This window comes from Hippocampus zosterae, chromosome 4, assembly GCF_025434085.1.
Source record: "Hippocampus zosterae strain Florida chromosome 4, ASM2543408v3, whole genome shotgun sequence".
Taxonomy (NCBI): Eukaryota; Metazoa; Chordata; class Actinopteri; order Syngnathiformes; family Syngnathidae; genus Hippocampus; species Hippocampus zosterae.
The window spans coordinates 20355448-20382999 of record NC_067454.1 but is presented as its reverse complement, the minus strand read 5'-3'; the positions used below and the strand labels follow the sequence as shown (position 1 = coordinate 20382999).

Below are 27552 nucleotides of genomic sequence, written 5' to 3'. Positions count from 1 at the left end.
TATATTTTAGAAAATCAAATAAAATTCTGGAAGACCTTAACTAGGGTTACACAGACATCTGTGGCATGGAGCCTCCCCTACCCCGGTGTAGCGCCATCCCTACACTGTATGGAAAATAGATGGATGGATGACTGGAAACTACACTGCTTCCATGCCTGTACAAAATAACACATAAAAGAGCCATGATAACATATAGTCAACCATAGGTGTGCCGAGCCCATGTGTTGGGATGAAAAGTGTGAAAACCATCCAGTACTATTTTACGAAACAAAAATACAGACAACAGGAGAAGCCTAGATATACTGTACTGTATGAGTTTGTAATCTTCATTTTATTTTTTGACCTTTTTATGTCTATCCCACATTCAAAACAACACTGACACTTGACATATATCAGTGGACCTCATTGTAGACAGGACATCTTCATTGCTATTAATGAACTACACGATTTACAAGTGACTTGATTTTATTACATTATGAGAAGACCAGAGAGAGGCTGCCTTTGTTAATAAAAACCTTGTTTTTTTTAAATGGGGGGGTGTGGGGGTATAAATATTCTACTCACTGTGGATGGCTGGTTTTACTCAAGAAATAATTGTCAATGTGTACGTGAGGAGCTGCTGCATCGTCCTCACCAGAAGTTAGGGTGACCACATTTAAATATTTTACAATGGCAATCATTTTCTGCTGTGCTGAAACCTTCATTAGATTTGGTTTACTTGCAGACTTCCTGCAAGTGTATATTTTTTTTGTTTGAGTATTTTTTGGTAGGATGTGGTATGTGCTGTTACACTGCGCCACCCGCCGGTCGATGTACACCCCTCACAACTCCGGGACCCTAACCTCCAAATTTAGAGCCCTGTCATCCTGGTCTTTGTAGCGCCTGCAGACCTCTTGGGAGCACCCCCAAACCTCTGTTCCTAGAATCGCCCTTGTGGTCAACTTTGATATTTGAAAGTACAAGTCAAGCATGCCGGGAAACGATTCCTTAACGCAACACAATAGTTGATTGTTTTTTTGGGGTGGGGGTTGGGGGGGGTTTAATGAGATGTGAAGCACGAATGACAAACAAACTACAAATCTCATAAAGCAATACAGCTGCCTTGGGATAATTCTGTAGCTATGAATGCAGCTCAAAATCCGTATGTACTGTATATCAGCATATCAGTGTGAGCAGCTGGTCTCTGTGATGCATTATATAGCACTGTCGGGAGTTGAGGTTTGCCTTCCAAGCATAGTGAACAGTTTTTCATAATTACTGTTTACCGTTAACATTACTTGTTGTTTCTTATTCCCTTGAAGAATGTCCTTTTGTGTGTTTTACCTACCTGTTAACTGTTGCACGTTCATTCTGTTCATACCCAGTGTGAGGCTAGTGTTCTTTTTCGTTACAACCTGCCCATGAACATTGTTCATCCAGCTTGTTCTTATTTACAGGATTTGTTGACCATGTTTGGTGCCCAGATTCAAACCTCTAACCTCCAACCTCTGAACTAGGATGTGCATGTACTCACCCCTTCATCACAATGCCAACAAAGGGAGAATATATTATGCGTAAATATCAGATCTACGTCATCAGGCGCCGACAGGTATGGCAGCCTCGGTCACACGCTCCCTAGTGTTATCAGTGAATGTTTTTATATCTGTATTTATTCATGTATATTTTCCAAAGATTATTGTGTTAGCCAGTCGTAAGTCACAGCAAAAACTATTTAATGCCTCTAAGGAATTAAATGCTTTGTGTGTTTATTTCGGTGACTTCTATGTATCTGTGTGCATGTGCACGTGTATGTTCCAAAGGTTATGTTCTGTTATCTTGGCCTCTGCTGTAAAGCATACATCAAATGTATACGCATGCATATGGAAAACTGAGATATATTGCATGGTGTCTCTGATTAAAGAGCTCTGCGACAAAGCAGCCAGTACAGCACAACGACAGCCGAAGCTCTGTGTATTTACACTGCATAAAGCTCATCCTGAGGGACCGATGTCTAGTTGGAATTTCAAGCAGTACCATTGCTACTCGAGAGCTGTGAGAGGTGGGCTTTTTCAGGTCACTTACATATTCAGTGAAGGGCAGGCAGATTGGGTACTTCTTGTTTGTGGTGAATACCAAATAGCTGCCCGGAACCCATTTTCTTCAACAGATCAGCTTCGGGCAAGAAAAACATGACAGGCACATCCCGGTAATTACATGTGGTGCAATAGCTTTTATTCATTCTTTTTGCTTTGGAATAAAGTAATGACATATATAGAGACTGCTTCACCTGTATTGATTCATTTGATTTGATAAGATAAGATAAGATAAGATAAGATAAGATAAGATAAGATATCCTTTATTCGTCCCACACTGGGGAAATTTACAGCCTCCAGCAGCAAGAATGTATGTAGAAAGAAGAAAGAAGAAAGAGAAAAAAAACAACAAACATCTTTCAATTAAATGTTTGAACACAAGATGGATAAACGTAAAAAGATTAAAGCAAATAAAGGAGATGAGCATAAATGAAGCTGCCCCTCTCCCCCCCCCCATGGGTTTGGGGTACAAAACCACGCAAAACAAAATGGGAAGAAGTAATAAATAAAGTAAAAGGACGAAAAGAAACTCAAACAGGGATATGAGCTGCTGGAGAGGCAGCCACTCAGGGGGCGCCATCATAAAAAAAAAATGGCTATGGGAATGCAGAATTTGATTTCAAAATGAAGACTATTTTAATGGACTATCCACCCATCCATTCCTTTTCTAATTCGCTTATCCTCACGAGCTGGAGCCTACCCAGTCGTCTTCGGCCAGCCAATCACAGGGCACACAGAGGCAAACAACCATCTGCGCTCACACTCGCACCTAGGGACAAAGAGTGTTCCATTACCTTGCCATGCATGTTTTTGGAATGTAGGAGGAAACCAGATTATCGGGAGAAAATCAGGAAGAACATGCAAACTCCAAACAGAAAGGCTGGACCCACAATCGAACCCTGCACATGTGCATTGTGAGGCGGACGTGCTAACCCGTTGACCACGTGACGCCATTTTAATGGACTACACCATCTCAATTGAATATCTTAAGGGGTATTCACACGGCACACATTTGCTCCGGCGCTGCACCAATGTAGTTTGTTGTGATATATTTTGCACCACAGAAAATTGAGTGGAGCGTTCACACGTACAAAGCCGCTGAGCATGCCAGCACCGGCACAGCGTCAGTGCAGCCCCACTTGAGTTCACACGGCAGTTTCTGCAGCGGAGCAAAACGACAGAAAACAAATGAGCTGTCATGTTGATCTTTTTAAAACATACTGTATATGCACAACTCAAGCGACTACTGGACAGGCACGTCCGTCTCTTTCTCGGTCTCCGTGCTTTCTGCTCGAGAGTGACCGCCCCCGAAAACTTAAATCAACGATGACTTCAATGACACTCAGAAAAGCAAACACATAATGCGGCAAACAGAAAATCAAGAGAGGAAATCACAAAATAAATTATAAGGGTGGCGGGGGGTTGTGAACACACAACAAAGGAACAAACTACACTAACAACTCAGAGACAGTCCAATCTCCTACAAAAGGAAAGATGTTACCAGCCAAGTCTTATGTCGTTATTAAACAAACACATGACGGAAGTCCGACAGAGCAAGAAAGCAACGCATTCTCTGGAGCATATTTAACCCAGTTGCGTTCAAACATGCAAATTTACATCGGCGCTGCTTCGCAAACGAGCATTTGCTCCGGAGCAAATTTTTAAACCACCTGCCCCGGCATAACACCGGACCAAATCTTGCCGTGTGAACACCCCTTTAGATATGCGCTCAGCAGGTACTATATTTGGAACACCTGCACAATTGAATGCAATTAAATGTAGAACTTAAAACAGTCTGCCTTTTACAGATCATGATGCTGACTGAGACCGTTAGAGTACTCTTAATTAAAAAAATGTGTTTATTTATGCAAGTGTAGTTTGTTTATTTTGAAACTATAGTTAAGCAAACACAAAAGCAAGCTATAAATCCAGGCATCCCGTCCTCGAAAACAAATGTTCCTCTACTATAATAGAGAGAGAAAGGCTATCATGCTGGAGCAGATGCTCGGCTTCCTTGTGCAAGCATGTCCCCTGACATGGCTCCCACAAGCTGGGTTCATTGACATCAATGCTCTGGGGACTGCTGTGGAATCAGAGCTTTAGCTGCTGCTTCTTTGGCCTCCTTCTGGCACCATTCTAAACACAGGCAGGCCTTTTTTTCTGCAAGACTCCCCTGGCAAAGTGAGGTACCATTCAGCAAAGGTTAAATCAAATGAATGTGACTTAATGGGCCTATATTTGCATGAAAGGTTCTCTATCTCAGAACAGTATGTAAGAAACGCCTTTAGAAAATAAGCGCTGCCTCTCCACATCGGAGAGAGCTTATGGAAATGGCCATTGATGAAATACAAGTGAGGCATTTGATGTTAATGTCCTCTAAACACACAAATCAACAAGATTTAGCTACTCCAGAGTGGCATGGTGGTCGACCGGTTAGCACATCCGCCTCAAGATGCAAAGGTTGTGGGTTCGAATCCATGCCTGTGTGAATTTTCTCTGGGTATTCCCGTGTCCTCCCACATTCCAAAAACACGCAAGGCAGGTTAATGGAACACTCTAAATTGTGTACCGAAATGTGATTGTGAGCGTGAATTGTTGTGTAGACTGCAATTGGCCCGAAGACAACTGGGTTAAGCTCCAGCACACCCATGACCCTCGTGAGGATAAAGCGGTTTGGATAATGGATGGCTGGAATGATGGATGGATAGCTACACTAAAGTGTATAATAGTTAGTTCCTAATTATGAGGTTCATGAAGTAAACATGAGTTACTAGTAACAAGTCAAAGCACACCAAGTGCAAATGTTATCACTGTATGTACTTCTTTTACGTTACTTTATTTAAAATGTGCTTTGTTTTATTACCATAATAAACACTGATATGACGTATTAATATTTCAGTCAGCTATGTGGACATCAAGAGGTTTTGGGAAGTCAACTGACTGGGCAACTATATTGTTTGAATTGTACCTACACAATAAATCAAAAATAATTAATAGAAACAAAAATTGAATAAAAATATGCTTAAACAACACGAAAATCTGCAATATGCTATATTGTGACTAAAACACACTTTCATTTATCCATTTTCTATATGGCCTATCCTGTCTAGCCCCTCCCAGCTGACTTTGGGCAAAAGGCAGGCAGGCCATACATTCCCTGGAATTGTCAGTACTACGCACAATTACTAATTCATATTAAAAGAAAAATATATGTATTTAGAATAAGGTCACTGATTACATATTTGTCCAGTCATGCCTGACTTTTGTGTGTCTTTTATAGTTTACACTCACCGATGGTGTGCATTGCTTGTCTGGGTCTATACAGTAGTTTTGTACATTTTCTGCCTTTTATCAACTGGGATAGTACACCGCTCCCTGGTAGTCAGAGAAAATAGATGGATGGATGTTTACAATAGCAATGAAATGTTTGCAGGTACATTTCAAAAGGCAGATGAGATGACGTGACCAAATGTCAGTGGGTGGATGGATGGAAGGAGGGGAGGGAGGGAGTTACTGTGATATGGCAGGAGAGGACAGAGCATGAAGATGATGATGATGCCGTGGTGAACGTGTGTATCCACGAATGTTTGTGTGCTCGTGGGGGAAGGGATGGGGCGAGCGAGAGAGAGGGGGATGAGAGAGAGAGAGAGAGAGAGAGAGAGAGAGAGAGAGAGGCAGGTGGAAAGAGGAGGGGTCTGGGTGGTCCAGACAATCAGTCCTTGTGTACCTCACACACACGCATTATTAAAAAGAAGACTATACGCCACTCCGCTCTGCCCTCCACTCGAGAAGGGAGCGCGCGTATGGAAACATGAGCACCAAAGGGAACCAGTGAGCCCGGAGCATCATCAGAACACTCCTGCTACCAAAAAGGTGAGACAAATGGATAAATCCAGTCATTGCTCGCATGTTATGTTAGGGTTTTGACTGCATACGCGCACAATTCAACGCAATGTTTTTGAACACTCGCTGATTGGGTGGGATACATTCGTTCGTGCCGTGCTGCCTTATCGCAGCATTACTGAGGATGACTCCATCTCACATCAGCGTATCAGCAAGCTCAACCTGTTCACGGCAATCTACATGGGCTACTGTAGGCTCTATGGGAGCTTTATGTGGTGGAAATCTCACCCTGGGTTTTAAATCAGCTCCCATGTAGATTCGCCTCAGTACAAGGCATCAGCAGTGTAAGCTCACAGACTCTCCATTATCTCAATTTATCCATGGAAAAGGCAGGCTCATTTCATTATTTCAAGGCAGTGTATATTTAACTTGCATTGAAAGAATTTGAAGTAATACAAAATGTAGTCTCAGTTGGACCTGACAAAGGTAATGCTGTCTGTCAGATGTGGGGATGATGAGAGACTTTATTTATTGTACATCATCAAAGCTTCGTGCACGAAGGCACACGCCTGCGATTCACTGTTTTGGAAATTATTTTTTTCTCACTTGGAGCAACCTCTCCCCTTGACGTGACATTGTTTGTGCAGCTTTACTCTCATTGAGGGTTGTTTTTTGTGTGTCTGTGTGTGTATATATTTGTATCTTTAATCAGGCCACCATGATGCTTGATGCATGGATGATAGAGTTGACAGAAAGTGAGGCTACTAATACAGTTAGCTTATAGTTATTTTTAGTGTACCATTCCTATTTCAATGGGATTCTTGTCCTCACTTGAAGGATATGATTCTTTTTCAAAGACTTCTTAGTTGTCCTCCACTTCCACTAGATCTGCGGGTGTAATACAAAGTCTGCAATGTGAGGATTGTCAGTCACCTTAAAACCTAAGAGTGATGCAACTGCTTCTTGAGTCCACTTTTTGATTCTAAATTAAGGAAAATAAAGAATACATTCATTTCAAAACTACTGAATTGCATACACTGAAAATTTTAATTGAATTGAATTGAATACAACTTATTGTCAAATGTGCTGTACGTACATACGTACATACGTACAGCACAGCAAAAATACTATTTACCAAAATGTTTTTTACATTTTTCATTCCCCTGCAAATTGTTTGTCTGCAGGGAGAATCTGTCGTCGATGCCTGAGTCTAAATGAAGTGGTTCCGCCATGCAATGTTCCTGGAAGGCAGTGGTCCTGCTGGCCTTGGCCTCCATCGCCATCCAGTACACGGCCATCCGTACACTCACCTCCAAGCCTTTCCAGTTGTGCACATTGCCCAGCCCACAGAACTGCGGTCTGGGGGATCAGGAGACCGAACCTCCCTTTGAACGGGGGGCAGTTGGCTGTGAAGATTACCCTACCATTTACATGAATTCATCCCGCAAGACACACATCCTGGTCTTGGCCACCACCCGTAGCGGCTCCTCCTTTGTTGGCCAACTTCTCAACCAGCACCAAGAGTTTTTTTACCTGTTTGAACCTCTTTATCATGTCCAGACCACACTGATCCCCCGTCTGTCCCACAGCCACAACACAGCAGATCGTCGTGTGATGTTGGGGGCTAGCCGAGACCTCTTGAGAAGCCTGTATGGTTGTGACCTATATTTCCTTGAGAGCTACATCAAACCAACTCCCACAAACCACACCACAGACAAACTTTTCCGACGTGGTGCAAGCCGAGCGTTGTGCCAACAACCGGTATGTGATGCCTTTGGCCCATCGGATGTTAATGTGGAAGAGGGGGACTGCGTTAAGAAATGTGCACTTCTTAACATGACCTTGGCAACTGAAGCCTGTCGGGAGAAACGACATGTGGCCATCAAGATTGTCCGTGTGCCAGAGATTGGGGATTTGCGCGCCTTGTTGGAGGATCCCAGACTGAATATCAAAGTGATCCAACTGGTCAGAGACCCCCGCGGTATCCTATCTTCCCGGATTGAGACCTTCAGGGATACATACCGGCTGTGGCGTATATGGAGGGCCACGGGGAGAAAGCCCTATAATCTTGATTTGAGTCAGCTCACTGTTGTCTGTGAAGACTACGGAAACTCTGTTTCAACTGGTCTCAGCCATCCGTATTGGTTGAAAGGTAAATATATGTTGGTCCGATATGAAGATCTGGCGAAAAATCCACTCCAGAAGACAAAGGAGATCTATGACTATCTGGGGCTGCCCATGGATAAAAATGTGGAAGGCTGGATACATGCAAACACTCGCGGCAGCAATGAACCATCAGCGAAACACAAATTTGGTACAATACGAGACTCAGCAGCTAATGCCGAGAGTTGGCGCTTGAAACTCTCTTATGACATGGTAGAATACACTCAGACTGTGTGTCAAAAGGTTCTCCACCAACTCGGTTACAAGGTTGTGAGGTCGGTCGAAGAACTGAAAAACATGTCTATCTCACTGGTGCGAGACAAAACCTTTGCACCCTTTTTGTAACAAAAGATAGTTCCCTGGTGACTATTTTTATATATTGATGATTGTTGCCTTATCATGTCATTGGTTGGTTGTTGCTTTTTGTCGATTCAAGTTTGCACTAAATGAGAATTTGAATGCACAAAGGGACTATGGATGATCCCCAAATGTAATTAACAGCACACTTAAAACATTAAATGAGCAAACAAGCTAGTTTACAAATCTGTCATTTCTATTTTCCCCATTAACAGGACATCGTCTTCATTCACTCTGTGTATGCAAGTAAAAATGTTGCCCTTCAAAAAATGTGTCGGTAAATGGAATGGGTCATTGTTTCTTTTACAAGGAATGACAAAACTGTGCAATAAATAGTGAATGTTGCAGGCAACTTTTCAGTGTTTCTCTGCACGTAAAATAGAGAATGAAAGGTTTTGCTGAGAAAGAAGTGAAATTTTAGTTTCTGGATTAACAGGCGTGGAGGTCATAAGTGGTTCCTGCGACGATGAGAGGATTTACATCCATTTGTGACAAACAAATATACGGTACTAATGAGAGCTAATTCTGAAATCTCTACTCACTGCGTATTTATAGATTAAGTCACATTTTTCCAACATGGTTGCCTGGGTGTTGGTTGACACTTATAAGGATTTAAAAGTAGACAGAATCTGATTAGATAGAAGAATGGTTCATATTCGTTTTTGATTTCGCATTTGGAGTGACATCATGACATTTTCCATACATCCACTCCCTTTTGTCTTAGCAAAAATTGAAATGTGAACTTATCAGCTCAATAGCCAACGAATTGTTGTTTCTGTTTCTTAAGTAATCAATACTTTTTCGAGTGTCTTATCATCTACTTCTACGACTACAACTGATGTGTGGTCCGTTGAAAAAACTTTTGTTTTTCCCCCCAAAGACAATCGGACGGACTCCTTTTTCAAGACAGCATTGCCTCAGGTCTAAAATGTATTACACACCAATGAGCTGTCATCATTTGAGATAAACCCTTTATCATTTTAGTGGCAATAGGAAAGCTGTTGAACTATGCAACGATACAGCAGAAAAGGTCAAGGACTGAATACAGTGTATATAATCATGTTAAATCTGCCGACTTTTGTAAAACAATTCAGAATTCCAGACCTATCGAGAAATAATCCAGTGTGTGTGCTCTTATTTTAACATGCAATTAGCTCTAGCTTGTACATATTTCATTGCAGACACATTTTAAAGAGCTCAAAACCCCTTTTGCAGCTGTGCAGGATTTCCAAAATTCTGATGGGGCATTTGGAACATAATTTCTTTATGTATTCAAATGTTTCAAATTAGACCAAATTAAAATCACCCAAGAAGATAATTAAACAAATGTTTAATTATCAGTTCAATGTGTAAACAGCTGAAGTTAAAGTTTCGTTCACATGATGGTGTCATTAGGTTGGGTGACACCCATTAATTTAGGTACAATGACCGATAGTTTACCCACGAAATAATCCATGTGAATGAATGCTCATCTGTATTGGTGGCCCAATGTCCATTGAGATGCAGAGCACAAACCTTTTGATCCTCCTCAGCATCAAGGCTGGATAGAGACAAGTTCTCTCTTCCTTCTGTTTTTCAATCGTCCACAGATTTCTTGCTACGGGCCTCTCATGGGAACAATCCTTTCCTTCAGCGCTCACTTTTGGTTTTTCACTTGACTTTACCTTTGAAATGACTGACTGTTGGTGTACGTTTCATTTCTAAACTAGTTTGTAATGCTCGGATTATGTGCTGATTGCTTGAGCTACTTTGACCAAAGGTAGTCAGTGTAATTTGTGATTGAGGTGACATCTATTTTTTTAAATACCATTTTTTAAATATCAATTTTAGATGAACTTCCTTTACATCCAATCAGTTGCTTCTTGTGTGTGTGTGTGTGTGTGTGTGTGTGTGTGTGTGTGTGTGTGTGTGTGTGTGTGTGTGTGTGTGTGTGTGTGTGTGTGTGTGTGTGTGTGTGTGTGTGTGTGTGTGTGTGTGTGTGTGTGTGTGTGTGTGTGTGTGTGTGTGTGTGTGTGTGCGTGCGTGCGTGCGTGCGTGCGTGCGTGCGTGCGTGCGTGCGTGTGTATCAGCGGTGATCCAGCCGGTTTTATATGCTTTCTTTTTCTGACGCACCTGGTTCATGTGATCAGCCTGATAACAATCCTGATCATTTGAATCAGGTATGTTGGAGGAGGGGAAAAACAGCCTGGTTGGGCATTCTCAAGGACTGAACTTGAGCAACCCTGTGATCGATGAAATAAAATGGAATGGATCATTTTGATCTGCATTTGCTTGAAATAATACATTACACACAGTATGGCAAATACTGAAAAAATACAGCACAAAATATGCACATGCCTTTGAAACATCAGCAAAGAAATATCAAAGCGTTTGGATGAACATGCTGAAACCACCACATACACATCACACACACTGGTTCACACCAGCATCTCTTTTCTTGCGGTAGTATTCGACTTCTCTTTTTCATCCTTGTTGTCAGGGTTAAATAATTCACTAGTCCCAGATAGAAAGTCAGATATAACCTCCCCCTTGTCCCTCATAAGGTGACCTCAATAATTTGACCTTGTGTATGACTGGAGAAAAATAAGAAACAAAGATGCCTCCTTGAATCAATTGACCTGAGCTGACAGTGCTCAGAGCATCAAACCATTTAACATTGAGCAAATGCTGCAGCAGCACAATTAGATTATATGTGTTCTTGCACTTGTCATGAAAGTCTGTCGACTGTCACCTTTACCTTCCAGGCTCTCTCCAGCTCCTCTATGAGCCCTTGGTATTTCTCGAGTTTCTCGTGTTCCTTCTTTCTGATGCTACAACATGGCACATATATGGATCACTGTATCATCAAGTCATAGGCTTTCTTGTAATCAATCCAGGCTGTGCACAGGTTGGTATGTCGGGACCTGCAGTCTTGTGCGACTGTTCTGTCAATCAGGAGCTGATGTTTGGCTCCTCTGGTATCTCTACCAATGCCCTTCTGTGCTTCGCTCATGTATTGATCCATGTGTCCACTTATCTTAGCCGCAATGATGCCTGACATGAGCTTCCATGTTGTGGAGAGACAGGTTATTGGCCGATAGTTGGATGGGACTGCACCCTTTGAGGTATCCTACATGATCAGGATCGTTCGCCCTTCGGTTAGCCATCCTGGGTGAGTCCCATCCCTCAGAAGCTGGTTTATTTGTGCTGCTAGGCGCTCATGGAGTGCTGTGAGTTTCTTTATACAGTACGTGTGGACCATGTCGGGGCCTGGTGCTGTCCAGTTCTTCATATCTGAGACTCTTTGCTGTATGTCTGCCACTGTTATGGTAACTGGGTCCTGTTCAGGGAGGTTGCTGTGCTCCTCTCTCAGGCTCACCAGCCATTGTGCACTGCTCTTATGTGCAACCTCCATCTCCCATATGCCTTTCCAGTACCTTTCAGTTTCCAGTCTTGGTGGGTCAGCTCTGATGTTAGGACCCTGCCACTGAGCGTACACTTTCGCAGGTTGTGTTGCGAACATCTGTGCGTAATATGCCATTGAGGACCAGATATACCACACCAGCCAAGACCCAAGGTGTAGGTTGTGCAAAGAGGCACCTGAGACGATCCAACACATAACTGCAGGGTGTAAGATGCTGGCAGGGAAAGCCTACGTGGAACGCCATAACCAGGTGGCTGGCATAGTCTACCGAAACATCTATGCGGAGTATGGACTGGAAACCCCAAGGTCAAAATGGGAAACACCTCCGAAGGTGGTGGAGAATGACAGCGAAGATCCTGTGGGACTTCCAGATCCAGACTGACAAGATGGTAATGGCGAACCAACCAGATATCGTGATCATAGATAAAGGGCAGAGGAAAGCCGTTGTAGTGGATGTAGCGGTCCCAAGTGATGGAAACATCAGGAAGAAGGAACATGAGAAACTCGAGAAATACCAAGGGCTCAGAGAGGAGCTGGAGAGAGCCTGGAAGGTAAAGGTGACAGTCGTGCCTGTGGTGGTCGGAGCACTCGGGGCAGTGACCCCCAAACTAGATGACTGGTTGCAACAGATCCCGGGAACAACATCGGACATCTCAGTCCAGAAATGTGCACTGCTGGGAACAGCAAGGATACTGCGCAGAACCCTCAAGCTTCCTGGCCTCTGGTAGAGGACCCGAGCTGAATGAGGGACAGACACCACCTGAGGGGTAAGATGAGGATTTTTTTTTTATATCTACCAGGTGGTTAAGAACCACTGATTTAGAGTGTTCAATCAGCCTGCCATGCATGTTTTTGGAATGTGGGAGCAAAATGGAGTACCCGGAGAAAACCCACGCAACCACATCGCGCTCTCTCTCTCTCTCTCTCTCTCTCTCTCTCTCTCTCTCTCTCTCTCTCTCTCTCGCTTTCTCTCTCGCTCTCGCTCTCTCTCTCTCTATAAATATATTTATATATACTAGCTGGTTCGCCGCCCTCCGGGCGGCTCATCAGCTAGTTCCTGCGGAAGGCTGGTAAGGTGGGCCTTCGGCCCACAAAAGTGTTGTTGCTTTGTTCAACTTTTTGTTCATCTTCATTGCTTATCGCGAAAATAAAGAGATGTTTAGCTCTACTAAATAACTAACAATTTCATTGCAATGCTTGTGGGTAGACAACATTTTTTGCCCGCGCGATCGTAGTGAGCCACTGCCTGAGCGGCGCAGTGGCGGCGCGCAGTGGCGGCGCGCAGTGGCGGCGCGCAGTGGCGGCGCGCAGTGGCGGCGCGCAGCGGCGCGGTGAAGTAGGTACGTTTTGAAAAGGGACAGACGGAAGGACAGACCGCGTGCGGGACGACGCGCAATATATATATAGATATATATATTCACTCATTCATTCATCTTCCGAACCACTTGATCCTCACAAGGGTTGCGGGGGGTGCTGGAGCCTATCCCAGCTGTCTCCGGGCAGTAGGCAGGGGACACCCTGAATCGGTTGCCAGCCAATCGCAGTGCACACAGAGACGAACAACCATCCACGCTCACAATCACACCTAGGGACAATTCAGAGTGTTCAATCAGCCTGCCACGCATGTTTTTTGGAATGTGGGAGGAAACCGGAGCACCCGGAGAAAACCCACGCAGGCCCGGGGAGAACATGCAAACTCCACACAGGGAGGCCGGAGCGGGAATCGAACCTGGTACCTCTGCACTGTATAGGGCCGCCCCTATATATATATGTGTGTGTGTATATATATATATATATATATATATATATATATATATATATATATATATATATATATATATATATATATATATATATATATATATATTAGAGCTGTCAAACAATTAAAATATTTAATCTAATTAAAAATGCAACTGTCATAATTAACTCAAATGAACTAAAAAATTAATCGTGATTCCTCACACATTTTTTATCGTTTCCCCATTTTAATGCTCTCATCAACATGGAATCATGAATCAGTTTTCTATGTGCCAAATGAAAATATTTACTGAAATAACAATTTCGATTTTCAATTTTAGATGAACATTTTTCACTTGGTGCAGTTATTCACACATAATCTCTCACACAATATTACTGTCCATCAATAACGGTGAAAAAAATATTTTGTCACACAACAGCTGCTTTAACAGCTTTTTTTATGAAATCAAAACAGAGCAACATAACATTATAAAGTGCACATCTAAGATACACTAGTACTCAGCCTATAGTGGATTTAAACCATGGTTGCATATTTCGTTTTTCTCAAGTTTGCTTTCAACACAGCATTCTGTTTCTGTATGTTTGTTGAAGAATAACGAGACACCAGACACCAGTGTACATTATGTGCTGCTGTATTCGAAACTGCCGGCCGTACAAACAAGCACACGCACTTCCCCCATGCTGCAGGGGCAAACCATTCTGAAAGTGGGGGCCGGGGGGGGGGGGGGGGGGTTCACTCCCCCTAACACAGTCAGGCTATGTTGATTGTGTTGGTCCTTCTTGCGCGGAAGTCTCTACGGTTTTGTGTAGACCTCATTTCAAATGACTACACTTGGTTCGATGACAACACTGGAGACGTTTTACTTTCGCTAGGTCGCTACCACAGTAGCGCACCGTCACTGTCAGACGAACACAGAGAAGCTCCACCCGCTCTATTTATATGGACACGGAACGCTGTAACCTTCCACACAAAATAGTTCCAAACAAGTAACAATCGCGTCAGAGGCATACATCGTATACCTGTATGATACACAGAGAGAGAGAAGAACAGATAACTTTGGTCTTGTCAGTGGAGCAATATGGCAACTATTTAATGGTAAACTTTCCATTCATAAACTCTTTAAGTATCCGTTTTCGGTGTCTCGCGCTGCCGTGGCTGGCAAAACAGACATGGGCGTGGACTTCTGCAGCGCGCTTGTTGTTTTGTTTCTGGTGTATTTATAGAGCAACGTAACATCTGCTTGTGACGTGTGCCGCCTTAATCTTGCAAGAAAAAAATTAATCCTGTTAAAATTCATTTAAATTAATGCCAATAAAAACGCGCTAAACTGACAGCTCTAATATATATATATGAATGTCCCCTCCGTGAGTCGTCACCTTACCGTGGTGGAGGGGTTTGTGTGTCTCAATGATCCTAGAAGCTAAGTTGTCTGGGGCTTTTTGTGAGCTGGGCGGCAGCCAAAGGCGGGGACCCTGGCGGTCCGATCCTTGGCTGCAGAAGCTAGCTCTTGGGACATGGAATGTCACCTCTCTGGCAGGGAAGGAGCCCGAGCTGGTGTGTGAGGCAGAGAATTTCCGACTGGATATAGTCGGACTTGCCTCCACACACAGCCTGAGTTCTGGTACCAGTTCTCTCGAGAGGGGTTGGACTCTCTTCCACTCTGGAGTTGCTCACGGTGAGAGGCGCAGAGCAGGTGTGGGCATACTCATTGCCCCCCTGCTCAGTGCCTGTACATTGGGGTTCACACCGGTAGACGAGAGGGTTGCCTCCCTCCGCCTTCGGGTGGGTGGATGGGTCCTGACTGTTGTTTGTGCATATGCACCAAACAGCAGCTAAGCATACCCACCCTTTTTGGAGTCCTTGGAGGGTGTGCTGGAGAGTACTCCTGCTGGGGACTCCCTTGTTCTGCTGGGGGACTTCAATGCTCACGTGGGCAATGACAGTGAGACCTGGAGGGGCGTGATTGGGAGGAACGGCCCCCCCGATCAGAACCCGAGTGGTGTTTTGTTATTGGACTTCTGTGCTCGTCACGGATTGTCCATAACGAACACCTTGTTCAAGCATAAGGGTGTCCATATGTGCACTTGGCACCAGGACACCCTAGGCCGCAATTCGATGATCGACTTTGTAGTTGTATCATCGGATTTGCGGCCGCATGTTCTGGACACTCGGGTGAAGAGAGGGGCGGAGCTGTCAACTGATCACCACCTGGTGGTGAGTAGGCTCCGATGGTGGGGGAAGATGCCGGTCCGTCCTGGCCGACCCAAACTTATAGTGAGGGTTTGTTGGGAACGTCTGGCAGAATTCCCTGTCAGAAGGAGTTTCAACTCCCACCTCCGACAGAGCTTTTCCCATGTTCCGGGGGAGGCGGGGGACATTGAGCCCGAGTTTTGCCTCTATTGTTGAGGCGGCCAATCTGAGTTGTGGCCGTAAGGTGGTTGGTGCCTGTCGTGGCGGCAACCCCCGTACTCGCTGGTGGACACAAGCAGTAAGGGATGCCGTCAAGCTGAAGAAGGAGTCCTATTGAGCCTTTATGGCCTGTGGGACCCCAGAGGCAGCTGACGGGTATCGACTGGCCAAGCGGACCGCGGCTTCGGTGGTCGCCGAGGCAAAAGCCCGAGCGTGGGAAGAGTTCGGTGAGGCCATGGAAGCCGACTTCCGGACGGCTTCGAGGAAATTCTGGTCCACCATCCGACGTCTCAGGAGGGGGAAGCAGTGCACCACTAACACTGTGTACAGTGGGGATGGGGCGCTGCTGACTTTGACTCGGGACGTTGTGAACCGGTGGGCAGAGTACTTCGAAGACCTCCTCAACTCCACCAACACGCCTTCCTTGGAGGAAGCAGAGCCTGGGGACTCTGAGGTGGGCTCTCCTATCTCTGTGGTTGAAGTCACCGATGTGGTAAGAAAGCTCCTCGGTGGCAAGGCCCCAGGGGTGGATGAGATCCGCCCGGAGTTCCTCAAGACTCTGGATGTTGTGGGGCTGTCCTGGTTGACACGCCTCTGCAACATCGCGTGGTCAACAGGGCGAGTGCCTCTGGATTGGCAGACCGGGGTGGTAGTCCCTCTTTTTAAAAAGGGGGACCGGAGGGTGTGTTCCAACTACAGAGGGATCACACTCCTCAGCCTCCCTGGTAAGGTCTATTCAGGAGTGCTGGAGAGGACGGTCCGTCAGGAAGTCGAGCCTCAGATTGAGGAGGAGCAGTGTGGTTTTCGTCCAGGCCGTGGAACGGTGGACCAGCTCTACACCCTTAGCAGGGTCCTTGAGGGTAAGTGGGAATTCGCCCAACCAGTCTACATGTGTTTTGTGGACTTGGAGAAGACGTTTGACCGTGTCCCTCGGGGAGTTCTGTGGGGGGTGCTTCGTGGGTATGGGGTACCGAACCCCCTGATACGGGCTGTTCGGTCACTATACCACCAATGTCAGAGTTTGGTTCGCATTGCCGGCAGTAAGTCGGAATCGTTTCCAGTGGGGGTAGGACTCCGCCAAGGCTGCCCTTTGTCGCCGATTCTGTTCATAACTTTTATGGACAGAATTTCTAGGCGCAGCCGAAGCGTTGAGGGGGGCCGTTTTGGGGGCCTCAGTATTGCATCCCTGCTTTTTGCAGATGATGTGGTGCTGTTGGCTCCTTCAAACGGGGCTCTCCAACTCTCACTGGAGCGTTTCGCAGCCGAGTGTGAAGCGGTTGGGATGAAAATCAGCACCTCCAAATCTGAAACCATGGTCCTCAGTCGGAAAAGGGTGGAGTGCCCCCTCCGGGTCGGGGAGGAGATCTTGCCCCAAGTGGAGGAGTTCAAGTATCTTGGGGTCTTGTTCACGAGTGGGGGCAGGAGGGAGCGGGAGATCGACAGGCGGATCGGTGCAGCGTCTGCTGTGATCCGGACGTTGTATCGGTCTGTCGTGGTGAAGAAGGAGCTGAGCCAAAGGGCGAAGCTCTCAATTTACCGGTCGATCTACGTCCCAACCCTCATCTATGGTCACGAGCTATGGGTCGTGACCGAAAGAACGAGATCCCGGATACAAGCGGCCGAAATGAGTTTTCTCCGCAGGGTGTCCGGGCTCTCCCTTAGAGATAAGGTGAGGAGCTCGGTCATCCGGGAGGGGCTCAGAGTCGAGCCGCTTCTCCTCCAGATCGAGAGGAGCCAGATGAGGTGGCTTGGGCATCTGATTCGGATGCCTCCTGAGCGCCTCCCTGGTGAGGTGTTCCGGGCATGTCCCACCGGGAGGAGACCCAGAGGAAGACCCAGGACACGCTGGAGAGACTATCTCACCCAGCTGGCCTGGGAACGTCTCGGGATCCCCCGGGGAGAGCTGGAAGAAGTAGCTAGGGAGAGGGAAGTCTGGGCTTCCCTGCTAAAGCTGTTGCCCCCGCGACCCGGCCCCGGATAAGCGGTAGATGATGGATGGATGGATGGATATATATGAATGTATGAGCTAAGACACACACCCCAAATCTGCATTCATGTTCACATTGGCAAGCGAGTAATAAGTGAAGCCTAATAATTTACTTCTACTTTTCCCGTAAAACATTTCATAATCCAACTAATGAAATCTGATAAATATGGTGAACAGGGTGCACTTTTGTCGTGCTTATTTACACCATACAATGTCCAAAGCCTCAGTCGCTTATTTGATTATATTTTTGAAAAAGAACATGCAAGCTGTTGGCAAAATTGTTTACTGTTACATACAGTTGTTCTTTTGGATTGGATTGAATACAACTTTATTGTCAAATGTGCTTTAAACAGAACAATCACCTCAGCAGGTTAATTTAATGTGAAAATATACAAGTTTAATACTTGTCCATATCTTTCCCCCAAATAAGAATATTGGACATTGCTCAGATATATGAAGCAATTTATACAAAAGGGTTTGTTTCCGTTGATGATTTAATGCATCCAAAGAACCAGTTTATTATGATGAGGTAAATTTGTGAAAAAAAAGAGAACTAGATTTTTCTCTTTCCATGTGATAGTACTTATTTGGAGTTACGTTGAATTAGTATAATTTTACTTTCTGAAAAGCCATTGTTGCAAATTGAAATGTTGTTGTTTAATCGCCTTTATCATATCGAATTGTATCATTCCCAAAAAAGCAATGCATTGCTTTGTGTCAAATCGTTTGCCCTTCATTGGAGTGATTATGAAGAGAACCACGCATTCAACTCTCATATGTATATTATAATGTCATTTTGTTCCACACAGGTTGACCAAGTTGCTAGGAAAATTGCAGTAGTGGGATGGGTGAGCTGAGATTTACCCAATGGTATGAGCAGCTATTTTGAAGCTGTGAGAGACGCATAACAATCAGGTCATTTGTAATAGATCCACAAAATCATAGTTGGTTTAATGACCAGAGCTGCTTAAAGATCACCATTTTGAAATTAAAATATTCTCTCTAATAGGCATAATAATTACAACTATTATGGCTCTGGGGATGAACAAATCATTGTAACTTGAATTTATACCACTCTGTGGTACCACATTCCAACCTAATCTGTTAAAAAATGTCCTGGCACTCTCATTAGATATAAATGTGAAATGGTTATTTGTTAAGGTTGAAAGCTGGCATGGATAATGTAATTTCCGTAGGTGGGCATTTTGCCAGTACAAACGCAAGTTCCCTCAATCCGTTACTAACGGGCGCCCGTTTTGCTGACAAACGATGGGAAACATGTCCCATGTGTCTCGTGTTTGTTTGCAGGGGTGAATATACACCGTGGTTGCTTTACGCGGACTGCATTGACTATATGGGCTCATCTCAATCCTCTATTTAGCTAACTGACATCTTAAGATGTATTAATAACAGCAATAAATGTTTACAAATGCACTTTTGTTTATCCTTTAACACGTCTATTTAACAGTACATGCAGGAGAACGTTATTGCGTTGCACATGGAAACCATATATGTTCATATCATGACAATATAATACAGTATAGTATATACAGTCGAATAGTTACTATTTCATTTCTTTACATGCAACGTGATGTATACCCTGTGCAAAGGGAAATTTTAATGTGGATACATGGTGCACTGTCCTTTCAAACCGGGAGCGACAGCTGCTACTGGCAAGCACAGGTCAGTCGCTCTCATTCACCCAACTGCGTCCACACGCAGTCACATTAAGGAACTATTGATGGTTAATGTCCATGTGGAAATGAGAATATAGGTGTGGAAGAGAGGCTACAGCGCGTGTGTAAATGTGTACGTGTGCACGCAGCATCACATGGGCAATTCAGTGGCGCTCACATCACTGTGGTCAGCTGTTACTCAAATACTCCCCTTGGCTGGCCTCAAAAGCTAAAATGAGATTAGCGGACACACGCACAGGCAGACAAGCATGAGTAGCCATGAGGAAATCGTGACCCTCTGAGAAGTCACAAAATAGAAGAATCATATTATATGTATATATATAATATATATTTCTATCTCCCAATGTGACATTTTGTCCTAACAAACTTGAACGAGATAAAAAAAATATTTAGAACAAGTGAGAGCATTGTGGTAGGTGGGTTGACATTTTTTGATGAAATTGACAGACAACAGTAATCCCCAAAAAGGCATTTGCAATTCAGATTTTTGAAGGAAATCTGATTTTTTTTTTTTTTACGTAATCGTTCATATTACATATTAAATGCGACATCAGTCTGGCAGGTGTATGAATCAAATTCCCAAAGTGATTCCCAATGCGCAGAAGAGGAGACAACGTCGCTCACAATGTACTGTACTGGAAGAAAAGATGGTCCTGCGTGTCGGGTTGAGGTAGAAATATATGGAGAAAATTAAGCAAGGCTTTTTGATCTTCTGATTTCAATTGCCTACTAAAGACGATGTCACGTAATTGCCGCACATTATAAATGCGTGAGTGAGTTACTACTGTCATGCATGTATGAACGATGCTCAGTAGTCTCCCCCTCCACCCCAAAATTACAAAGGTTACTACTGTCCTAAAATAGCTGTGACAAACTGTAATTTGGTGATGACAGAAGCGCAATTAAAATAATGATGACGCAGTGATGGACTGATGACTGACGGACTGGGTAGATCTGAAATATTAGTGGACTGATGATGACGGACCTGCTGCTGGCGAATGACGAAAGCAGATGAATTGCCTACCTCCGGTGCTGGCCACTCTTGCCCTATGCTGCCTGTAAATGATTCATGATACTTACATCCTTCCTCCCATCCATCTGTCGCCATCCATAATCCTATTTTCGCTCATCCTTTCACATCAATGCAATTTGATTGACATACAATATCAGATAGGACGATATATAGGACATTGGTGTTGATTTTGAAAGCACTTCTAGACAGCAAAACAAATAAGAACACTACTTTTTTCTGTTTTCCATTTTTAGGGCGAAGAAGTCCCCTTCCCGCCTCTGCCAAGTCCTCCCCTCCTGTCATTGTGGAGCTATGACTCAACTCTGACTGGCCTTCACAACAGAGGTGTTGAGTTCTTGAAATGCAATGATCATGTAGGCCTGCGGGCAGTATCTGTTATGCACGACCGTAGCACTGTGTATGCCGTAAGGTAACACACACATATGTCTCAGCACGATCGCACTTGCACAATTTCAGAAATACACACATTTGCTTGCGGCTCTGTGTGTCAGACTTACTCTTTGAGTCACAAACCCAGATTACCTCATGTGCAGTTGAACATTTTATTCATTACCCTAAAATGTCTTTTACTTTGCGTCACTGTAGTTTAACCCTTTCAAGCACCAATAATGATAACCTGTAATCCGATAACACAATAAGCTATCCACTGTAGTAACCGCCATCTGTGAAAGGGTTAAAAGGTGTGTATAATTTCATGCGATCATGAGCGTTTGGGCGTTTTAAATAACTAAACATATTACATTTTGTGCAATCACTGAATATTTGACGTTGCATATTATTTTTTATGATTAAGTTTGATAATTGGTAAATCTGTTCTGTTCTGTAAATGCTGTTCATACCAAAATGTTTTCAGAGACACTGTGCCCAAATACAAAAGCTCCCGAAGAGGTCCTTCTGGATTTTTCTTTCACTATCCACATTGTAACGGGTTCTTTTTTGGACAAATACAGAGATACATTTGGCAGGGAACGCTAGTTGCATGTACTGTAACTATGTGTCAAAGACAGTCCTCATCTCCTAAGCGGGTTCTTCTTGCCCAGATGAGGGGTGAATACTAGGGGAAGTTGTTGATTTTTGTTTACTGTGGGCCTATGTTCTTGGGAAGAAATAAGTTATTCTGCCGGTACAATTAATTATTAAAATCATGTTCAAATTCTGCAGAATACAGTCCAAGTTTGGAATCATGTGCATATTGTAGTATAATTATCTTCCGTACATTTCTTTAAAATACCAAGTGTTACCCCGCCCCTTCCCCCCTAGCCATAAATGTGTTCCCGTTTTCATTTTGATTGAGATATCCTCTGCATGGGTTTTCACCTATCAAAAAAGTCAAACCTAAAGAATCTCACGTTCTGATTTTGATCACTGCTTTCTCCAAATATATTTGCAAAGCAATTCCTTAGTCCTTGCGTTGTCTTTATAACTTAATATTGTTATACTGCTGTACTAGTATCAAAACTGTATCATTGAAATCATATTTGTACAGCAGCTCAGTCACGGCTGGGGGCTGGTGTATTTGTTAAGCATATCCATCCATTTTCCATACCTCTTATCCTTATTAGGGTTGGAGTGTGCTCGAGTCTTATCAGCAGATTTGAAACGTGAGGCAGGGTACTGCACCTGAGACGAAAGGCCAATAACTCGCAGAGCACTGACAGAAAAACAAAAACAAATAACCATTCACATGCACACTCACACCTCAGGGCAATTCAAACTCCCCAGTTAAAGATATCACGCATGCTTTCGGAATGGAGGAGGACACCCTCACAAACACTGAGTTAACATGCAAACGCCACACTGGAAGGAGAGCAAACCATACATCAACTCGTTATGAAGTCATGCTTGTATTCACAGAAGAACAACATGCAATTTATTCATGAATTCCAGCGCTGAGCAAGCACACCGACGCAAGGACAATACATACTGCTTGCATGATGTGTACTGATACTGAAATAGGTTTTCAGTCAAACCCGGTCTCTGTTGGCTCTTCTTTTATTCAGGTGACACTGCATGTACTTCAGCTGACATGAAAATACACTTAATGTGAGTAATAGTGAATGTTTACCAACTGGGTAATTTACAGTTTCACTAAAACCAACTGTATTTTGTATTAACACGTCGCCACGTTACATTTGAAATGAAATTGTAAAGTTTTATGTATGGATTCTCAAAGCGACTTGATTAAGATATTTTTGTTTCGTTTTTTTTACAACCCAGTACTTAATTTTGAATCCCATTTACAGGAGCTAGCTGTCCTGTGTCAGGGTAAGTCTGCTTTGCTCTGTAGCTACTGCTGTTCAACTCCTACCCTTGTTTTCTCCTTGTCTCCGCGTGGAAAGAAAAAAGGACTTGAGTGTCCCTAATCAGCAGCAAAGGAAAGTACTTCCTAGGGAGATGATGTTATTAATCCAATATCTAAGAGCCACAAAGACATTACTGTCTTGGGATGGAACCGCAAAGCCATGGGCCTCTCTCCATCTGAGTGTAGCTGAGCAGAAAATCTCATGTCATGCCATTTTGCTGTAAAATAATTGAAAATCCATATCTATAATTACAGCGAGCACACGTTGTACCGGCAGAACCGTAGTGGAGCTGCAACTAGGGACACAATCGAACCTCTCTCATCGAAAAAAAAAAACGATCATCTTGTCTCAGTCAGATAGGACAGCGCATTCCCCATCTCATTCATTTATTTACGTATTTCTGCCTCTGATATAAACAACATCTGTTCTTCAATTGCCGTAATCACCATGAGTTCTTGTAACTCGTAACTAGGTTGTACATTTAGATGGATAAATGAAAAAACTATTTTACAAGATAACAGCCCAACATGAAATACATGTACTGGAGATCAATCACCATTCATTGTGGAGACACCCTAATGCCTTGTTGAATGTATAGACGGAGCCAAGGAATTGTTTTAATGGAATACAATTAATGCCATAACATTTTCTGGTCTGGCTGAATGCATTTCGTTTTTCTCAGTGTAATGAAAACGGAGTTATAGTGTAATGGAAAGGAATCCTGTGATAATTGGAATGGACAAACCTTTGCAACTGGAAGTCATGTATTGCAAGATGGGGAGAACCATCTTTGTCGAAGCATCATTATTTATCAAAAGTGAAAAACTTCTTATTATGTGTACATTAAAACACCTCATCCTAAAAAGAAAAAAAATGCGGCACATTGTATTATTTAAGAAGTCTCCAAAATACATGTTTTTAGATTAACTTCCAAGGAATGAGACCTATTTAAGTCATCCACATAGTAAAAATTGACTATGTAAGAAAAATCTAACAAAATTGTGTTGTTTGCTTAGTATTAACCAGCAATGTCCACTCGCCTGAAATTGAAGTCGTAAACTGCTCTACATGCCAGTAAGCGTAATTGTAAAATGACTTACTGCATGCTTACTGCCAAAGAAAGTGTCTTTTAAAACTGTTTACTACCTGCAATCCATTTGCTGTGACCGTGCACAAGCAGACTAGCAGAAGTGTGGCCAAGGTCTTCACAAAATCAATATCAAAGTCATAGAGACATTATATTTATAAATCTGAAGTTGCGTTGTCAATTTTGACCCACTCACCCGACCCCAAAATGGCATTGCTCATGCAAAATCACAAGGGCAAAAACTCCTTTTCAGATTCCTGTCGTAGATCACCATCAGGCCTCATAATGACCTGAGGGAACCGACCGATCCATCATCTGACCTTCATCATTCATTGACCCTGTGGCAACATTTGTTTCTCAGCTTGAAAAGGCCCTTGACATCTGTGGTTTCCATCGTGTGGAGGGCACTTAGACACGTAGACATACATTTTGTAGGTACCTATGGGGACATGAAGGGGTGGTGTAAGAGACCTAAAGTGGTACTGCCAACACTCTGCATGCAAACCTTTCTCCTTCCAGTTACCATCTGCTGTCTAATGGAAAAGTGTCCACACTCTGAGAGCTTTCACAGGCGGATGAATGCATGTTTTTTTCCTCCTCTGGCTAAAGCATTTGGAGGGGCTTTTTTGTATTTTGCGATTAGGGACAAAAAGGAAACAGAAAAGGGTAACTTCAAAGAGATAAAGATCTGTTTTACAGTACCGGCAAGTGCATGTGAGTGCCTATATGTGTGAGCGCACGCATGCATTTGTGTGCACGTGTGTTGGTGTGCATGTACATCAACAGATCAATCGAGAGTTTTCGTCTTTGCTCAGACAACTACTTTGGCACAATCTGTCACACTGGTTTCCAGCCAATCTAAAACTTGAAAGATAACAGATAACACCAGCAATTTTGTGACATAATCAAAAACACTATGCAGTCTTTGTTGATCCTTTTGTGTGTTCTACATAGCATAATGAGATGCCAAAATCCTTTGTCTCAGAAACCGACCAACCACAATTTTATGACCAGTTGCGCAGAATACACATCAAGATCTCTATCAAATAATCTGTCTTTCCAAAAGATAATTCTGTAATGTCTTCAGAATAACACACTCAAATATGATACGCCCCACCGACCCCCCACACAGCCTAGGCCAAGATTGCCCTTCAAAAGTTGATTTTTCTTTCTATTCATGTATCATGCGCTTGCTTCCCTGATCTGCTGGTTTCTATTTTTAAAAATGAGAATGTTATCAATGTAGATTTGATGGATGGGATTTCTTGTGTTCAGACACAATTTTTTTTGTGTGTAAAAAAATAAAAAGTTCTCTGAGCATGATAAAAGTTTCATCCATAGATATGAAGATTAGATCCACCAATCCGCAAATGAGCCCAGGTAACTACATTGGTGGCGCCCATGTTGGGAGTGTCATGATTCTCCCCCGGCAGCTGCACACCTGTTGGTCATAGGTAATTAGGGCTTTAAAAGGACTCCCAGCCCGAACACTCAGTGTCGGGTCATTTTTGCTTCTTGCTACTGTCATGTTTGTTCTAGTAGTGTCTCTGTGTGCCCTGCGATTGGCTGGCAACCGATTCAGGATGTCCCCCGCCTACTGCCCGGAGACAGCTGGGATAGGCTCCAGCACCCCCCGCGACCCTAGTGAGGATCAAGCGGTTCGGAAGATGAATGAATGAATGAATGAATGAATAGTTTTTGTTTAAGTTATGGTTCTGGTTGTTACTTTGGACTTTGTTTTGGATTTAGTTTTCTTAGTTTTAAATACAATTCGTCAAGCACACCCTGCTCCTGCCTGCTTTTTAGGGTCCACCACGCATCGTGACAGGGGGGGACAAGATTCCCATCAAAGGCATTGCGCAATCGAATTCAGTCGTGAATCGCTCCTTCTCAATTAATTTTCATGAGCTGAAAAGTGCTATCAATACAGAACAGTAAAAAAAAAATCTCAATTTTTTTAACCTAGGAAATGTCATTCCCAGTTACCTTGTCTTAATTGTAGGACGCTGTGCACAACCATTTGCAACGCCATTGCCCCTCCCAGATTAGTGTCACTGGAGGCGTGCAACTCAAGCTATGCTTATTATTGTGGCTGCAGTTAGCAGTGGTGTAGAAGTGAGCCGCCTAATCCTGAGCGCTGTTCCCAATCATTTTTGACTCTCCAATGTAATTTATCTCGGTAAACAAATTACATTATGTCGCTCTCAATCAAATGCAATAGAGTGTGTCACCTAGCAAATCACAATAATAAACCTATTGTTAATAGAAAACAGTGTTAATCAAAAGTGAGCATTGTTACTTTTGTAAAGACAAACTGCTTGTATTAGATGTCATATTATTTTGGAATTATTCTTTTGCAATCCTGCAAATGGCTGACAACCAGTTGAGGGAGTACACCCTGTACTGGGTGCCAGCCAGTCGCAGGACGCACATGGACAAACCACCATTCACACTCACACTTACACACAGGGACAATTTTATAGTGTTGCATTAACTTGCCATGCGTGTTTATGGAATGTGGGAGGAAACCGGAGTACCCGGAGAAACCCCACGCAGGCAAACCTGTGCACATGAGAATGTTTGTTACACCCTGTGAAAGGCAGACAAGAGAGGTTGGCTTCACCTGCCCCACACACGCAGACGTTCCGTGACTGTGCGACATCAACAGTGAAGAAAACCTTTGTGCTTTTTGATTGACAAATTTAGCTGAACCTATTGGTAATATGGCCTTTAAATAGTAAAGCTGCGGTTGATCCATGATGGGAATTACTTGAGCATTTGTTGCATGCGCAGAGTTAAGCGGCTAGTCTTTTGCGCTCCTCCAAGGTAACAAGTCGTACAGATGGTTTTGTTTTCACGCCAAGCGCACGGACACAGGTATACCAAAATAGGACCCGTTATCTTTTTCATGTAAATTTCTCTTGAAGACTTTTTTGGAATATCAACCAGTCCCGGTGGAGCAAAGTAAACATTGTGCAAAAGGACCACTAGCTGCTGCTTTATTCAATGTGTTGAGGAGAGGCACTGCCATGGCAGAGCCTTACAAAATTTCCTTGTGTGCAGGTTTTTCCATCCCAAACTGTCAGAAGCAGATGCTATCAGGGTGGCAGGTGGGACTGACATGCACGAGTGGGGCCGGTGCTCACAGTCTGGCGCAGCCCAATTGGCATTTGCCAGAAAAAAAACCACAGAAGTGAAATAGACCATTTGTGCCCTGCTCTCTTCAAAAATACTCACAAAGGGGTAAGAGAGGCAGGAGATACCAACAAACTGCTTGGTCTCACATCGCTGGAGTGTTTCAGCAGGTCCTGCCATATCGCATTACAAACCACAACACTGAAGCTCTGATTGAGTGCCTTTGAGATAATTCCCCAGGAGCCCATCAATTGTCTCATCAGGAGCAAGCACAGACATTGTGTGGCACTGGTCCGCAACCTTT

General features: G+C 43.7%; 2 protein-coding genes across 3 annotated transcripts in view; one reads left to right on the top strand and one right to left on the bottom strand.

Moving 5' to 3' along the window:
* The window catches only part of apip (APAF1 interacting protein), a 239912-nt gene that overhangs the window by 124847 nt on the left and 87513 nt on the right, over positions 1-27552 (bottom strand). The window lies entirely within an intron of this gene.
* On the top strand, positions 5707-10426 carry chst1 (carbohydrate (keratan sulfate Gal-6) sulfotransferase 1). Its single transcript, XM_052063229.1, has 2 exons — positions 5707-5945; positions 7100-10426. Exon 2 carries the CDS (start codon positions 7146-7148, stop codon positions 8421-8423), a length of 1278 nt encoding a protein of 425 aa, XP_051919189.1. The 5' UTR covers positions 5707-5945; positions 7100-7145; the 3' UTR covers positions 8424-10426.

Excerpts from the sequence above, each read along its gene's own strand:
- chst1 (XM_052063229.1), top strand. The coding sequence starts at position 7,146 with ATGCAATGTTCCTGGAAGGCAGTGGTCCTGCTGGCCTTGGCCTCCATC.